This window comes from Mastigoproctus giganteus, chromosome 7 (assembly GCF_048544385.1).
Source record: "Mastigoproctus giganteus isolate SK-2022 chromosome 7, ASM4854438v1, whole genome shotgun sequence".
NCBI classification, from domain to species: domain Eukaryota; kingdom Metazoa; phylum Arthropoda; class Arachnida; order Uropygi; family Thelyphonidae; genus Mastigoproctus; species Mastigoproctus giganteus.
The window spans coordinates 204,962,769-204,981,473 of NC_143581.1; the positions used below are offsets into that span (position 1 = coordinate 204,962,769).

Consider the following 18,705-nt stretch of genomic DNA (forward strand, 5'->3'; position numbering starts at 1 on the left):
AGAAAGGCTTTAGTTTTGGAAATTACAGTGTCTGGAGACTCGGTGCCTGCGAGGTGATCTTATTGAGGTATATAAAGCCTTGAATGGTTTGAGCATGCTCAATGCTTATGGGATTCTTCCTCTTGCTCAGAATAATCGCCTGAGAGGGCATAAATTCAAATTGAGGAAAGATGGTTCGTAGGATAGATGTGCGGAAGTTTGATTGCTGGAACAAACTTCCATCTGTCGTAGAAGTTGATAGCTTAAATAGATTCAAGCAAGAACTCGACAAACATTTGGAATGAGTGGATGGGTAAAATGAGAAGGATTTTTTTTCTTTCTTTTTTTTTTTTTGCTGATGCTATATAAGCTTTCTTTCTTGCATCATATGCCTTTACTAATGCTTATATATATATATATATATATATGTGTGTGTGTGTGTGTGTTAAAATCTTTTTATGTCAGTATTTTAGTGGCAGTACTTCCTAAATAACATGAGCCATTTGATATTAAGGAAATAAAATTTGATAAGAGAAATTATCTCGTGCGCTAGTGGCCGACCAGCAACATTCCTTTTTGAGCCATTGTTATGCCTCAGCCCTAACACAATGTTGCAATATATAGGGAGAATCAAAAAACAACCACCCAATTTTGAGAACTCTCGCCCCTTCTCTCTCTTCACTTTCTCTCTCGAGGAAGTAAAGGTAAGGAAAAATGTGATGCTGTAGTGGAAAATCCAATTGCTTCCTTGCATCATTTGCTAATACTAATCTAAAGATAAGGTTTAGCAATTAAGTTCTACATATGTCAAAGGGTGTAGAACCTGATGCAGCAGGACGTGGCAGCTGACTTACATGACTGCTTCAAGGTCATTTGGACATGGTTATGTTATAGCTATGGCATTGGGCGCCTTCGTAGCCAGGTGGGCAGGAGCAGCAGTACATAGCACACGCTTCTTGATTAGACCGGGGTTCGAGCCCACCACCACCAAATACAGAGGATGCGGAAAGGTCAGGGAATGACCACCGCATACCCCCGAAGCAATATGGCCTTAGCTGCTAATGCTCCTAAAAAAAAACCAAACCAAACCTATGGTGTTGTTTAAGGAGCTGTCATGTTAAGTGATAGAACAGAGTGCAAACTTTGAATTTTATTTATTAAAGTTAGCAGAAATATACAAATTGGTAAAATAAGTGTGTGGTAATAACATTCTTGTCTTGTTCATGCATTTTCCACTGGTGTACAAGATTTTTGGATGGCTATTTTTTACCTTTTATGAGGACCTTAAAAACAAGGAATGCTGTGGGATATCCAACAATACATTCAACCTGCAGAAACAGTAGAAAAAGTACACACCTGATCTTTGACTGATGGAAAAATAACTTAACAGTAACAGAGATAGAATTCATGCAATTGTGATAGAAGATTTAGGCATATGGAAAATTTGCACTAGGTTCGTTTTGTTCTCTGACTGATAGGAAAAATCTGCAGACTCAAGGACATAAGAGTTCATTGAAACTGTCGATGATCCCTCCTTGGTCAATTTGATGATACAAGAGATGAGCCATGGCGTTTCTAATATTATCCACAAAGAAACAAAACGTGAAATTCTGATCAGCTTGCTCTCCAATACATGCAAAATTTTGCTTTCAAAAATAAAATAAGAAGTCGAAGGTGTTGATCACTTCCTTTGATAGCAAAGGAATCATTCACAAGGTATTCCTTCCATTGGGTAATACCATGAATGAAGAGCTATGCCCAATTTTTAGATTGGTTGGTTAAAAAAATTCACCAAGGCCTCAGTTTTGAGAAAAGGTAAGCTGGTTTCTGTTGAACAACAATTCTAGCCTGCATTTTGTGCTAATTATCCTTTTCACATCCACACTGTGAAAGGCTTGATGTTGATCATTGTCCTTTTAGCATGGATGCTGAGATACTAAAAGGACATTAAAGGAAATGTGACAAAAGCATTAGTAGTAGTATTCAGTTCAAACAAAATATAAAAACTGTTTCCGGTAGCTGTGGGCAGTTTCACAAGTGCGCACCTGCTCAAGATGATCACTTTGAAAAATATTAAGCAAAACAACTGGTTTTCTTTAAATTGACTCAGTCCTGGAATTTAATTATTGAACCTTGTGAGTATAATCCCTAGTCTTTATTCTTCCTGCTGTGAATTTGAATATAGTTTCTGCCATTGTGAATCAGTGGTCAACAAAAGAGCACTAAACCAGCAATGCTAAAATATACATTACACCAGTTCACCATTTCAAGAGGATGCACATACAAATTTATTTGCACTGCTTCGGAACATTAGGAGTTTTAAAAACTTGCAGAACTAACAACTATGCTATCCAAAGTGACATTCAGTTTTGATTTCTTGCTGGTTTCAGGTTTTCACAAATACTTTGTGTTTGATTACACTTAAAGTGAGCTTAATATAAATAAATTTGCTTACTGTGTGTGTGTGTTTTTAATTTTTTTTTCTTTTGATGTAGGAAGTTGAGTGCCAAGTTTTGCAGAGTCTTCTGTATTGCATGCATGCCTTTCTTACTGCCAAGGTGGCATCTGTGGATCCAGCATTTTTAAGAGGCTTGTGATTTCTACGAAATCTTTGACAAAATATAAAATTTGTGTGGCTTATGTTTAAGATTAATCTTGATACACTTGTTGTCGTACAATACTTCTGTTGAAACACAAAATATTGTTTTTGTCCTTATCTAATAATGCACACTGCTTGTTGTGAAGAGTTTCTGAGTAACACTGCCAGCTATAGTAGCATTATATGCATATAATATTAAATATGAATAATATGAACTGTGGATTGAAATATTTTCAGCCACAGATCACCACTTGTCAAATAAAAAAGAAAGAAAGAAAAAATTTCATTACATATGTATATCTGTTATTCTTATGTAATATAAAAGTGTTATATTTTTTCATGTTTTATAAGATATAATAATTATTAATAAAATTTTAAAAAAACAATGAAATCCTAATTATAATATAATGTTTGCTAAAAAGCATTTTATAAATACTTCAACAAATAATTTGTATAATTCATTTTTTGTGTATCATTTGAATACATTTATAAAAAAAGAAAAGAAAGAAGAAACATGTTTTATTGCTGGAATAAAACTTTCCATCTTACTATCATAATGGGGAGGGGAGGGGGGGTTTATTAGTAAAAAATTACAAAATAAAGCTGATATCACAACACACACACACACAAAGGTAATTACAGAGTAGCTTTAAAACTTCAAACATTTAAAATTACTTTATATATTTTTTTTACAATAATAGAAAAACAAATGTTATGACAATGAAATGAAATGAAATGAAATACACCAAGTTTGCAGATGCTTAATATATTAAGCATGATGTGGGGACCAAGGATGCTCTCTGAATCCAAGGATGCTCTCATAATTATGGCTAAGGGGTTTTCTTACTTCCTTTGCTGCCTCCTTTAATATAACTGGATAGATCCCATCCACCCCAGGTGCCTCTCTTATGTTTAACTTCAACAGTTTCTCCTCCACTTTGCTCTCAGTTATTACAAAATCATTAAGCACCGTGTTACAGTTCGATAAACGTCTGGCATTTTCCTCCCTTAATAACTCCCCATGTGTGAATGTAGATGCAAAATACTCATTCAGTTTGTTTGCTATCTGAGCAGGATCATCAACAGTCGAACCATCGATATCAAGTGGACCAATCAGATTCATCCCCTTCCTTTTAGAGTTTATATAAATAAAGAAATCCTTGCTGTTTTTCTTAGCATCCTTTGCCAAAGATTTCTCGTAATCTGCCTTCGCCTGCCTAACCTCCTTTGTGACTTGATTCCAGACTAGCTTATATCTGCCATAGGCTTCTGTGTTGCCTGATAATTTATATGCATCCCATGCATTTTTATTCTCTGCCACGAGTCTCATTAGTTCATTTGACAATCATTTAGGCCTAAACTTTGAACAATATTTCTTAATAGGTATGAAACTTTTAGTAGCTTCCACAATTAATTCCTTGAATGCTTCCCACCTAGAATTTGCGGTTGGTAATGTCATCAGTTGATCCCGCTGTACAGATTTTAAAAATTGTCTGAGACCACTGTAGTCACCTTTACGGAAGCAAAAACCCTTTCCTTTACCCCTGATGGTAATTATATCTTTAAGTAAATCCCATATCAGTACACTGTGATCACTGCCACCTAGTGGTTCCTTTACCTGCAAATTCTTAATATACGAATGATCACTGCTGATTACCAGATCAAGAGTATTACCCTCTCTGGTTGCCTCTCGAACATGCTGCTGCAGAAAACAATCATCCAATAAATCCACAAAAGTCTTACTAGTGTGCGAGTGACCAACCCATAAGTTCTAGTCAGTATCTGAGAAGTTAAAATCCCCCATTATAAGACTTTCTGATTTACTAGCCCACGTGCTATTTAAATACCTTTCATGTGAAAATAGATTTATAAATATTCAAAGTTGTAAAGCTATTTGTAATTACTCTGTGTGTGTGGGTGGTAGCTTACTAGGAAAAAAACACCATTATAACATTTGGCAGAATAAATTATTAAAATGACATATAGGGACATGGTAAAATGCCATGTGCCGTTTTGGAAACATGGCAATGTTTTTAGTGTGTGTGCACACACTTATATATATATAACATACACACAGATATGTGGTTGGATCAAAAATGTTCAGTGAATGTTGCAAAAATTTTATTCAGTAATAAATGTTTTCATTGTTATTCTTCTTCTGACCACCAAATACGGAGGATGAGGAAAGGTTAGGGGATGACCAATGCATATCCCCAGAGCAATATGGCCTTAGTTGCTAATGCTCCTAAAAAACCAAATAACAACAACAATTATTATTCTTCAATATGATCTCCTTCTGCAACCACACACACTTGTTTCATTGTGCCTGCCACCATTCAAAACGTTTTTGGAAGTCTTCTTTTGTGAATGCTTTCAGGCAGTCTGTCATCTTTGGTTGTATTTCTTGAATAGACATTATCAATGGGAAAGGAGCTGACTCTTTCACTATTTTTTGGGTTATTTACCCTGTAGTACTATTTTGTTTGCCCATAGTCCCACAGGATCTTGCAATAGATTGATAGTAAATTGCATCTCTCAGCTATTTTTAAAACTTTTTAATAGTAGGCTGCATTAACAGCAACATGTTGCAGAGTGAATTCTGATAACACCATAGTCCTCATTGTCAAAAAAAAATGAAGTCAGGCCAACCTTCATGTGAAAGAGACCCTCCCTAGCAGTTTCTTGAATGGTCATTCATTTGTCTGACTAAATGATGGTGTGGACTTTGTTGATATTTTGATGTTTGAAATTTGTTTTGTGACACCTTTGAAACCACTTAAATACTACTTTTCCATCATAGCATCATCTCCATGAACCGTAATGAATTTAATTGGTTTCCAACCAAATACACAATAAAATGTAATGTTCAAATTTCATAATTTTCAGTACTCACAACAAATGAGAAAAACAAATGTTTGCCCAAACAACTTTCCACTACTGTCATGTAACAACAAGCTTCAACTTGTCATTGTTACCCCACTCACAATATTTTTAGCCACTACTGTGTGTTCAAGAATTATAAAATTATTTACTGAACTTTTTATCAAACTTTGTTTGATTGCCTTATAACATATATGGGGAAGTCCAAAAGTCCTGCCACATAGGGTATCATAAAGCAATTTTAATTTTATGATACCCTATGGGACATGGTAAAATAAAGGAAAAATAAATTTTTTTTATGAGTTTAAACATTTATTTTTGCCACTTTCAATAACAAATGAAAATTACACTTCTTTAGTGAATAACTGACAATGTATAATTAAAGGAAATCTTCAAAATGGGTTCCTTGTTCTTCACATTATATTTGAAAAACGAATGTTTGCTCAAACAACTTTCCACTAGACTGTCATGTAACAACAAGCTACAACTTTGGTGCATGTTCAAAAGATGTCATTGTTAGCCCATTCACAATATTTTTAGCCACTACTGTGTGTTCAAGAATTATAAAATTATTTACTGAACTTTTTATCAAACTTTGTTTGATTGCCTTATAACATATATGGGGAAGTCCAAAAGCCCTGCCCCATAGGGTATCATAAAGCAATTTTAGTTTTATGATACCCTATGGGACATGGTAAAATAAAGGAAAAATAAATTTTTTTTATGAGTTTAAACATTTATTTTTGCCACTTTCAATAACAAATGAAAATTACACTTCTTTAGTGAATAACTGACAATGTATAATTAAAGGAAATTTTCAAAATAGGTTCCTTGTTCTTCACGTTATCTTTGATTTCAGTACATAAACTGTTACACACATTTACAATATTGTCTCTAGTATTGTTTTCTGCATTACAGTATCACAGGATTATAACCAACCCTAGCGTGTTCATTTCATACCCAGGATGATGTTGCCTGGATCACAGTCACCCCTACAGTTGTTGTTTGAAACAACATTGTAGGATTGATTGCATGTAAACAATACAGCAGAAGACAAATTCATAGAAATCAAGTCTTCTGCTGCACAAAGTGATTTTGAATGTGTTTAATTTGTTTCTTTTACATTTTCTAAGCACATCTTGCAAACTTTTAGTTCTTGTACAACTTTCCTACTTGAATGGTTTGGACTCACTATTACTTTGATGAGTAAACTTTCCAAAATTTCTGTACTTGTGGTGTACCACCTCTCTTTCTATCTTCCAAATTTCCTGTTGCACAAAATACAGTTGTATGTTTCCTTTAATTTTTAAAGGAAATATACAAAGTCTAGTGAGCAGATAATGACTTTTTCTGGATGTTTTCTTGGAAATTCTACTTGCTGCACTCTGACTGAGGTTCTGAATGTGTAGAACTAATTCCACTTTATCTTGGGGAGCATATGCTGTTGAATGTTTTGATTAATTAATTTGTAAAATTGAAGGCTTTCTAGGATTCCTGTTATCACAGGAGTCCTTAAACAAAACAGAAATCCTGGAATTCATTCCAGGATTTCTGTTTATTCTAGTATTCATTCTATTCAGTATATTCTAGTATTCATTCTAGCATATTGTAATGCTAGAATAGTATAATATAGTATTATATTCCTATAATGCTAAAGTATACAAGATGAGACAAAAGAATCATTGTATTCTTAACTGGATATAAAAATTGCCAGGCAAAAAATAACTCTTAAAACATTATCTGAAAAAGTAATATTGGGAGATTTACTGAGTAGTTATTTGAGGAATCTCATAACATTAATATGGTGTCCACCAGCATACGTAAATGCCCAAGCTCTAAGCACTACACATTACTCTTTCCAGTGTGTCAGGTGCAATATGGCCACTCTTATGCTGTTAAACTCTATTAACAACATCTGGCATGATCTTGTTGATCATGGTCTAGTGGCATACACTTCATCTTTCAGGTTGCCCCCAAGGGAATAAATCAGGAATATTAAGATCTCATGATCAAGGGGGCTAGTTGACCTCCCCTTGTTGGAAAATCAGCGTTCACAAAGCAGCTGGCTGGTCACATTTTTAGTATAACAGGTTGCACTGTTTTACTGGAACCACCTGCCTTCCATACAGGAAAGTATAGAGCACTTCACAGTAATGCTTACCATTTAACATGAGATCATTATTCTCAAAATCATAATATCCTCAAAGAAGAAAGGTCCATATGTTTGCTCAACCATAACTCCACATGAAACAGTGAAGCAAGCATCATGTATGTGTAAGCTCTGTGAATTTCTCCTTTTTTGATATTGCTCAGGTGGAAATGGCTTTTATATGTCATCATGAGGCCACAAGGAAACTGATTTCACCTGCACCAGGGCTAGGAAGTCATCTGGAAATTGCATACATGTTGAACTATCAGTCAGTTGTAATTCTCAAACCAGATGAAAGTGATAAAAATCTTTTTAGTCAGGTTTTATGCCAACAAATTGGATGGAATATCAACATCTTGGTGACTTATATGGGCTGCACATTATATACTTACAAAGATTAGCAACGTTGTTTGGTGTACAGGAAGTGTATGAATTTCCATTTTTAAATAAGGGCTAAAAATGGCTGTCTTATATTATAATTTAATTTTTATTTGACCAGGGGGGGGGAATTCATTAGGCAATCACACATGGACATGTGATAAACTTCTGAAGTTTGGAACATGACAATCACTTACACAACCAACAGTTAGATTACATTTTTTTTAAAATAACTGCTGTCATGATGAATAATTTATTTTTATAATGCTCATAATATTATTTCAAAAACATTTAAAAGCTGAATCAAAAAATATTCAGACTGTGCCTCACCATAAATTTCTAAAAGTTGTGTTGTAAAAATATTCCATGCAACTATTTATGTTATTGGAATTTGAGATTTTTTTTTTTCAGTGTCATTATGAAAAAAAAAAAAATTTAATATTCTTGACTAGAGAAAATAATTTAATGAGAAATACTCATAAATGTCTAATTTAATTTAGTGTAAAACATTGAGCATAGTAGTTTCTTTTATGTTCCGTTTACATGTCCTCATATTCCATTCATGTAATTCTTTGACATGTTAATAAAATAACTGAAATATTTGATTTCCTATGTCTTCAGATTTTGAATTTTTTACTAGTTTGAATACATACAGTAAGTCTGTGACTGTGGTAAAAAATAAGTTAAAGGTTTATATGATATATCAGAATTAGTATAAGAAAGGAATAAGTCATGCATATGTAAAAAAATTATTCTATCAAAATCTTCATTTCTTACACTGCAGAAGCAAGAAAATAGAATTATAAAAACTTTACCATAATGTTGCATCCTTGTAACAAATTATTCAAGCCCAGTTCTATGATTGCATGGGTTTATTTTTGCTTTTAATAATTTAAAATCTCATTATGTTTCTTCAGAGGTTCTTCAAATGGCTCTTCAGAGGTAATGATGAATGAACTAATATTAGTTATTCACACATTTTTTATTTGAGTTAGTTTTTGAGTATCAAATAATAAACATTTTATTAACAGTATTATTTTCATTTAAAAATAATTCACTTTAAATTACTGGAATAAATTTAAAACTGACAGTAAATAATTGTGGATAGTGAGTACTTATGAAGGTGTTTATGTTTCTGTTAAATTATAAATACTTTAATATTATTAGAGAAAGTATGTGATATAAATGCTTATTATATTAAATGCCCTTCAGAAATTGTGAATATATTTCTTATTACCATAAGCTCTGGTAACCTGATTAAATATAATTTGATAAGCATTATATTTAATCTACTTCCACAATTTGTTAGCATATTACTATAGTTTCACATGAACAAACAGTTATGAATGAGAGGATAAATGATTAAAAAATATATGAGAGAGAATTGTTTGGTGTTGTTATTGTTCACTTTTGTTTATATTCTGTTATTGACAAGGAAACTATATACATGTAATTTTCATTTCTTCCGGTAACTGTATTTCTCTCTTTAATCAATTATGTATAACTAAATTAGAATGAATTTATCCATTGCATTAAAAATTGAAGCATTTTTTGTTGAGGTATGTTGCAAGTGTACAAGATATCTTTTAAACATTGCCATTTATATGTGTAGTATATCAAAATAAATTTACTGTACTCATTGGATGTTGACTGAAGGTTGTATATATGGATTCCAATTTTAAATTTTCATTTGTTAATTTTGTTTTATTTGTGACATGAAGCAGAAAATGGAATTAAGTAAAAGCGTTGTTTTTTTAATAACTAGTTTAAACCATATGTTATTACTGTTGTTATATATACTGAGAGTTTGTAGAAATTACCCATACCTTCATGTATAGTTCAAAGAGAAATGATTATAATTTAAGATCAGATTGTAGATCATATTTAAGTACAGTCTAACTGCATCAGCTATTATTAATTTTGCTTGTTATTTTTATACTTTGTTATATGAGTGATTTAGGCTTTAAATGCCTTGCAAAATACTGAGCAGTTATCTGTTTAGAGCACAAAAAATAATAATATAGTTGTTATATAGACTGTAGATTATGCAAGTTGAACTAAAAAAAACTGTCTGCTCTGATAGCAGTTGTATAAAATTGCACAGTTTGGGGGAAAAATAAGAAAATAAGACTAAGAAAAAGTTAATTCTTTTGCAATGATAAATTATTGATATATATATATATATAAAAAAAGAGTGATTTTATATTATTGTCCTCTATATTTAAGTCTTGTATACTTCAAAGACTTAAATAAAAAATTACCAGAATTTCATCCTGTATTATGTCTTCATATGTTGTGTAATAACTTTGTTAGATAAACAGAAAATATACAATGCAAAAAAGATAGGTTAAATAGAACAAGAGTATGGCTGCCAGTGGCAAAAGTTCATGATAGTGTGTAGCGCAACTATCATCTTTTAAGGGCACAAAAAGTGATATTGTTGTACATGTTTGGTGCTAATAATAGTATTTACTTATGAGGCAATGTTAAGAAAAAAATTACAAGTTATGAATAAATTTGAAAGTATATGCAATTCTGCCCAGACACAGTAGCTGGAAGTACATAAAGACAGTTTGGCCAATCATTTTCCCCAGAGAGACTGCACAAAGCTCACAAGGGAAAATTGTTCTCAGCATTGTCTGTGTTTGTTAACAGACGAGACTGGTTTACAGGGATGGAATACACAAATAGAAGGGGTGCAAGAATATTTGCTGATGCTATCAAGGCAATATAAGTTGGATCAGAAAAGGAAGATTAGGTGGATCAGATCTAAGGAAGTGCATCCAATTGACGTTGGTGGACAATGCAATGTTGAGTCTGTTTGGTGTGACATAAGCACAGGGAAAGGAAAAATGAGAGTAGGTGTGTGTTATACGCCTAATGAATGTGATGAGTATAATGAGAAATTGTGCAGATAAATAGAGTGGGCCAGTAAATCAGTGTCTTATAATGGGGGATTTTAATTTCCCAGAGATTAACTGGAATATGTGGGTTGGTCACTCGCACACTAGCAAGGCTTTTGTGGATTTATTAGATGATTGTTTTCTACAGCAGCATGTTCGGGAGGCAACTAGAGGGAGTAATACTCTTGATCTGATTATTAGTAGTGATTCTTCATGCATAAAGAATCTGCAGATAAAGGAACCACTAGGTGGCAGTGATCACAGTGTGCCGAAGTGGGATTTACTCAAAGAGGTAACTACCATCAGGGGTAAAGGGAAGGGTTTTTGCTTTCGTAAAGGTGACTACGGTGGTCTGAGACAGTATTTAAATTCTATATGGCGGGACCAACTGATGATGTTAGCAACAGCAAATTCAAATTGGAAGCATTCAAAAAATTAATCTTGGAAGCTACTAGGCTTTTCATACCAACTAAGAAATATTGTTCAAGATTTTCTTCTCTGACATCCATTTAGGCCTAAATGGATGTCAGAGAAGAAAAATGCATGGGATACATGAAAAATAACAGGTGACACAGAAGCCTACGATAGATATGGGCCGCCGTAGCCTAGTGGTCAGGCGCGCGGGTGCATAAGTACACGTGCCTTGAGTGACCGGGGTTCAAGCCCGTGACTATTGAATACGGTGCTGTTTCTTGTATCTGTCTATCTTGTGAACTCCTCTGACCGTTTGGTCGTCCCGGAGTATAAACAGAAAATTTATTTATTATGTTTTTTTTATATAAGCTGATCTGTAAACAAGTCACAATGCAGGTTAGACAGGCAAAGGCAGATTTTGAGAAATCTTTAGCAAAGGATGCAAAGAAACACAGCAGTGAGTTCTTTATTTATGTAAACTCTACAGGAAGGGGATGAATCAGATTGGTCCATTTGATATCGATGGATCAACTGTTGATGATCCTGCTGAGGTAGCTAACAAAGTAAATGAATATTTTGTATCTACATTCACACATGAGGAGTTATTCAGGTAGAGGAATGCCAGACCTGTATTAAACTCTAGAAGTAAGCTAGATAATCTTATAATAACTGAGAATAAAGTGGAGGAGAAATTGTTGGATATAAACATAAGAAAGATACCTGGGGTGAATGGAATCTATCCAGTTATATTAAAGGAGGCAGCAAAGGAAGTAAGCAAACCCTTAGCCATAATTTTGAGAGCTTCCCTGGACTCTGGGGACTTACCCTCGGACTGAGATCCAAGAGTACCTCCCTCTGGAGAGACAGGTAATTACAGACCAGCTAGTTTAACTTCTGTTCCAGAGAAATTAATTAGGGCACTCGTTAAAGAAGCATTGCAGGATCATCTAGACAAGACTTCAGTTATAGCTCAGACACAGTATGGGTTTATCTGACCAATTTGATTGGATACTATGATGTAGAAGGCGCCTCCGTAGCCAGGTGGGAAGGAGCAGCAGTGCATAGCACACGCTTCTTGATTAGAGCGGAGTTCGAGCCCGTCACCACCAAATACAGAGGATACAGAAAGGTTAAGGAATGACCACCGCATATCCCGGAGCAATATGGCCTTAGTTGCTAATGCTCCTAAAAACCAAACAACAACAACTATGATGTAGTCACAAAGGAACTGGAGGCAAAGAATAACTTCAATATCATATACAGTATTTGGATCTTAGAAAGGACTTTGATACTGTTGCACATGGAAGACTGCTGCACAAATTGGAGCAGTGTGGCATTGGAGGGAAATTGCTGCTATGGATAAAGGTATGGTGGCGTGGGAGAAAGGCAGAGTGGTAATCAATGAATATTGCTCTTCGTGGACTAATGTTATTCGTGGAGTCCCTTAGGGTATTGATGATGGTATATCAGGCTTAATGTCCAAGTTTGCAGACGATACGGAGGTTGGCAGGGTTGTTAATGACACTAATGACAGTATGCTGCTGCAACTGGATCTAGAAAAGTTGGGCTGAGAGGTGGCAACTGAAGTTTAACATTGACAAATGTATAAAGTACTGCGTATGGGAAGCAGTAACCCCAAAGTAATGTATCAACTGTGTGGTACTACACTGACAGTACTAGAGAATGAAAAGAACCTGGGGGTAATTGTGCAGGCAGATATGAAGTTCTCTGAGCAGTGCAGACGGGTGGCAAGAGTAGCTCATGGTGTCTTGTCAATGATAAAAGAGGAATTTTTCTAGCAGGGATAAGGAGGTGATTATTCTCTTTAAGGCAATGGTCAGGCCACACCTTAAGTACTGTATACAGGTCTGGAGGCCTCATTTTAAGAAGGATGATGTAGAGCTGTTAGAATGAGTACAGAGAAGGACAAGATTATGAATTGAACAAAGGGTTGCTCTTATGAAGAAAGGCTTAAGTTTTGGAAATTATAGTGTCTGGAGACAAGGTGCCTGCGAGGTGATCTTATTAGCATTAGCATTAGTAGAGGCATTTGATGCAAGAAAGCAAGCTTATGCAGCATCAGCCAAAAAAAAAAAAAAAAAACACTTCCACTTCACTCCCTGTTCGTTCAAAATACCTGTCCAGCTGAGCCTTAAACTTATTTAGGCTATCAACTTCCACGACAAGGGATGGAAGTCTTCCACCAACCAACCACCCACTGGCTAAAGGCAAATTTCCGCACATCTCTCCTACATCTGTTTTTCCTCAAATTGAATTTATGCCCTCTCAGGTGATTATTCTGACCAAGAGAAAGAATCCTATCAGCATTGAGCATGCTCAAACCATTCAAAGCTTTATACACCTCTATCAGATCACCTCGCTGGTGCCTAGTCTCCAGACACTGTAATTTGCAAAACTGAAGCCTTTCTTCGTAAGAGCACCCCTTTGTTCCATTCACTAATCTTGTTGCCCTTCTCCGTACTCGTTCCAGCAGCTCTACATCCTTCATGAAATCAGGCCTCTAGACCTGTATGCAGTACTCTAGGTGTGGCCTAACCATTGCCTTATACAAGGGAATAATCACCTCTTTATCCCTGCTAGAAAAATTCCTATATATCATTGACAATACACCATGAGCTACTCTTGCAGCCCGTCTACACTGCTCAGAGAACTTCATATCTGCCTGCACAACCACTCCCAGGTCCCTTTCATTCTCTACAACTGTCAGTGTAGTACCACAGAGTTGATACGTTGCTCTGGGGTTGCTGTTTCCCATGTGTAGTACTTTACATTTGTCAATGTTAAATTTCATTTGCCACCTATCTGCCCAACTTTTCCAGATCCTGTTGCAGCAGCATAGTGTCAGTAGTCTCCTTGACAACCCTGCCAACCTTCATATCGTATGCAAACTTGGACATTAAGCTTGATATACCATCATCAATATCCTTTATAAATACAGAAAACAATAATGGACCCAACACTGAACCTTGAGGGACTCCACTAATAACATTAGTCCACAATTAGCAGTGTCCATTGATTACCACTCTCTGTCTTCTCCCCCTCAACCACCAATTTGCCTCCAATGCTACACTGCCTCCAATTTGTGCAGCAGTCTTCCATGTGCAACAGTATCAAAAGCCTTTCTAAGATCCAAGTATATAATATCAAAGTTATTCCCTGCATCCAGTTCTTTTGTGACTGCATCATAGTATCCAATAAAATTGGTCAGGCAAGACTTCCCCTTAACAAAACCATGCCGTGTCTGAACTATAACCGAAGTCTTGTCTAGATGATCCTGCAGTGCGTCTTTAACCAGTGCCTCCATTAATTTTCCTGGAACAGAAGTTAAACTCACAGGTCTATAATTACTTATGTCAGCCTTTGATCCTCCTTTGTGAATTGGGGTCACATTTTCAAATCTCCAGTCTGTGGGTACCTCCCACAGTCTGTGGGTACCTCCCACAGACTGGAGATATATATTTTTGATATTATTGAGGTATATAAAGCCGTGAATGGTTTGAGCATGCTCAGTGCTGATGGGATACTTACGCTTGCTCAGAATAAACCCCTGAGGGGGCATAAATTCAAATTGAGGAAAGACTTGTAGACTAGATGTGCGGAAGTTTGCCTTTAGCTAGTGGGTGGTTGATTGCAGGATCAAACTTCATCTATCGTTGTAGAAGTTGATAGCTTAAATAGATTCAAGGCAGAACTTCACAAACATTTGGAGCAAGTGGATGGGTGAAATAAGGGTTTTTTTTTTTTTTTTTTGGCTGATGCTATATAAGCATGCTCTTTTGCATCGTGGTCCTTTGCTAATGACTGTTTTACTTCTCGAATCTCCCACTATACAAGACATCTTGGTGGACATCTCTTGTATGTCCTTGATTTTCTTCCATTCTACTTCTATCCAGGGTGCTCGGCTTTTATGTCTTACTTCACTGCTCCACATATTTCCTTAGAACTCCTCTATCATCTTCTTCTTGGGTGGTCCGTTTTGTGCTTTTTCATGTTCACCCAGTTTCCTGTAGAAGGCTCTTTGGTCCTCATCGAAGATTCGGTTGTTTATTTTTCTCTGGGAGCTCTCTTTGTATCAGTGTACTCTCTGCTGAGTGCAATGAGGTTGTGCTTCAGTGTGTCCAAATGTTCTCCTATTCTCTGATTTCTGGTCTTGTGTTTGATGTGGACACTGTCTCTCTAGAGGTTGCTCTTCACATTTCCATTCAATTTCTTTCTTCTGTTACTGGTACTGGGTCAACTGACCTATCTTGACTCTTAATTCTTCTATCTTTTGCTGAAGTCTTCTTTCCCAAGCTGGTGGTTCCTTCTGTTTTCGGTTCTTCTGCTGCTGGTCTCTCGTTTATTTTCCATTAATCCTAGTAGCTACTACGGCAGCACGATATACGGCTGTGTGGATAGCCTCCAGCGTTGCGCCATTGTTGTTAAGGTAATGTGGCATTATTTGCCGATTGAGGTGGTCCGTTACTCTCCAGAGGATTTTATTTGGCCTCTGCTTAGGTATCACTCTGCTTTGTGTCCGTTCCTTCGAATTCTGTTAGGACCTTCTTCCACTCGTCTTCTATTCTGGATATCATTACTTTGTCTCTTTCCACTTCAGCTACTCTGAGTTGTATTTCTTCTTCCTCTTCCTCCTCTGGTTCCATATTGACCATATTCTTTGTGATTTGTAGTTGATTGTTCACATCCTATTGTGAGCTATTAGGTTCTTCGTGACGATTGGCCTTCTTTGGCCGCTAATTGCTGTTCGATGACTTGAATATCCCTGTATTGTTTCGACCATTTAGTATGTAGTTACGACCTGTACATTGTCATATCGGTCTCTAGCCCGGTTATTTCATAGTATGCTCACATGTTGTACGTATCCATTTCAATGCTGCACTTCATGCTTTAGCATTAGTGGCGGCATGTGATGCAAGAAAGCAAGCTTATGCAGCATGAGCTAAAAAAAAAAAAAAAAAAAATGCCCCCAATTCACCTCTCCATTCGTTCCGAATACCTGTCTAGCTCAGCCTTAAATTTATTTAGGCTATCAACTTACACAACAAAGGATGGAGGTCTGTTCCTCCAACCAACTACCCGCTGGCTAAAGCAAACTTCTGCACATCTATCCTACATCTTGCTTTCCTCAATTTGAATATTGTGAGCAAGAAGAAAAATCCCATCAGTATTGAGCATGCTCAAACCATTCAACGCTTTATACACCTCAATCAAATTATTATTATTATTTTAGGGTTGCCCGTAATTAAATACATTAACCCGTATTTTGTGTCTGTAAATTGCGTACGTTCTATGGTTGATTTGCCTGTTTTGCTGGACGAAAAAACCCCAGTTACTGGGGAGAAAAACCTTGCTATCTACGCCTGAGACCAACTAACTCAGCCACGGAGTGAAAAAAGCCCATTAAAGTTCCTCGCGTCATCGACGGGATTTGAACCCAGGCCTTTTCCACCCAGTGTGGGGAGGACGGTGACGATACCACTGTGCTACCAGCGCAGACTATACACCTCAATCAGATCACCTCGCAGGTGCCTAGTCTCGAAACACTAATTTGCCAAATTTAAGCCTTTCTTCCTAAGAGCAACCCTTCGTTCCATTCGCTAATCTTGTTGCCCTTCTCTGTACTCATTCCAACAGCTCTACGTCCTTCTTAAAATGAGGCCTCCAGACCTGTATACAGTACTCAAAGTGTGGCCTGACCTTTTCTTATACAAGGGGATAATCAGCTACTCTTGCAGACCGCTGCACTGCACAGAAAAATTCATATCTGCCTGCACAATTTCCCCCAGGTCCTTTTCGTTCTCTACCACTGTCAGTGTAGTACCACAGAGTTGATACGTCACTCTGGGGTTACTACTTTCCATTTGTCAATGATAAACTTCATTTGCCACCTCTCAGCCCATCTGTTCAACTTTTCTAGATCCTGTTGCAGCAGCGTACTGTCCTTAACAACCCTGCCAACCTTCACATTGTCTGCAAACTTGGACATTAAGCTTGACATACCATCATCAATATCATTTATAAATACAGAAAACAACAATGGACCCAACAATGAATGCTGAGAACTCCACTAATAACATTAGTCCACGATGAGCAGTGTCCATTGATTACCACTCTCTGTCTTCTCCCACACAACCATCCATTTATCCATAGCAGCAATTTGCCTCCAAAGCCACAGTGCTCCAATTTGTTCAGCAGTCTTCCATGTGCAACAGTATCAAAAGCCTTTCTAAGATACAAATATATGATATCAAAGTTATTTCCTGCATCCAGTTCCTTTGTGACCACATTATAGCATCCCATCAAATTGGTCAGGCAAGGCTTTCCATTAACAAAACCATGCTGTGACTGAGCTATAACTGAAGTCTTGTCTAGATGATCCTGCAGTGCTTCTTTAACCAGTGCCTCCATTAATTTTCCTGGAACAGAAGTTAAACTAACAGGCCTATATTTAATTGTGTCGCCCTTTGATCCTCCTTTGTTAACTGGAGTCACATTTGCACATCTCCGGTCAATGACTGAGTCCAAAGAAACTCTCATAATTATGGTTAAGGATTTGCTTACTTCCTTTGCTGCCTCCTTTAAGTTATGTTATGTTGAAGATAAACATAAAAAAGGCACCCCATGTCCCTTTTTTATGTTTATCTTCAACAATTTCTCCTCCACTTTCCTCTCAGTTATTACAAAATCATCTAGCTCACTGCTAGAGTTTAACTCACCTCTGGCATTCCCCTCCCTGAATAACTCCTCACATGTGTATGCAGATGCAAATTACTCATTTAGTTTGTTAGCCACTTGAGCTGAATCATCAACAGTTGAACCACCAATATCCAGTGGACCAATCTGATTCATTCCTTTGCTTCTAGAGTTTACATAGGAAAAGAACTCTTTGCTGTTTTTCTTTGCATCCTTTGCCAACGATTTCTCATAATCTACCTTTGCCTGCCTAATCTCCTTTGTGACTTGGTTACAAACCAGCTTATATCTATCATAGGCCTCCATGTCGCCCATTAAAATATATGTATCCCATGCAATTTTCTTCTCTGCCATATGTCTAATTAGTTCATCTGACATCCATTTAGGCCTAAACCTTGAACAATATTTCTTAGTTTGTATGTAAAGCCTAGTAGCTTCCAAGATAAATTCTTTGAATGCTTCCCATTTTGAATTTGCTGTTGGCAACATCATCAGTTGGTCCCACCGTATAGAATTTAAATACTGTCTCGGACCACCGTATTGGCCTTTAAGAAAGCAGAAACCCTTCCCTCTACCCCTGATGGTAATTACCTCTTTGAGTAAATCCCACTTCAGCACACTGTGATCACCTAGTGGTTCCTTTATCTGTAGATTCTTAATGCATGAATCATCACTACTGATAATCAGGT

At 36.3% G+C, this 18,705-nt stretch overlaps 1 protein-coding gene across 1 annotated transcript in view; it reads left to right on the top strand.

Moving 5' to 3' along the window:
• The window catches only part of Syn2 (Syntrophin-like 2), a 203,265-nt gene extending 200,503 nt beyond the window's left edge, over window positions 1-2,762 (top strand). The window contains exon 16 of the mRNA XM_090377381.1: window positions 2,475-2,762. Within this exon, the coding sequence (XP_090233507.1) occupies window positions 2,475-2,576 (102 nt within the window). The 3' untranslated portion in view covers window positions 2,577-2,762. The remainder of the gene's footprint in view (window positions 1-2,474) is intronic.
• The last annotated feature ends 15,943 nt before the right edge of the window (window positions 2,763-18,705 follow it).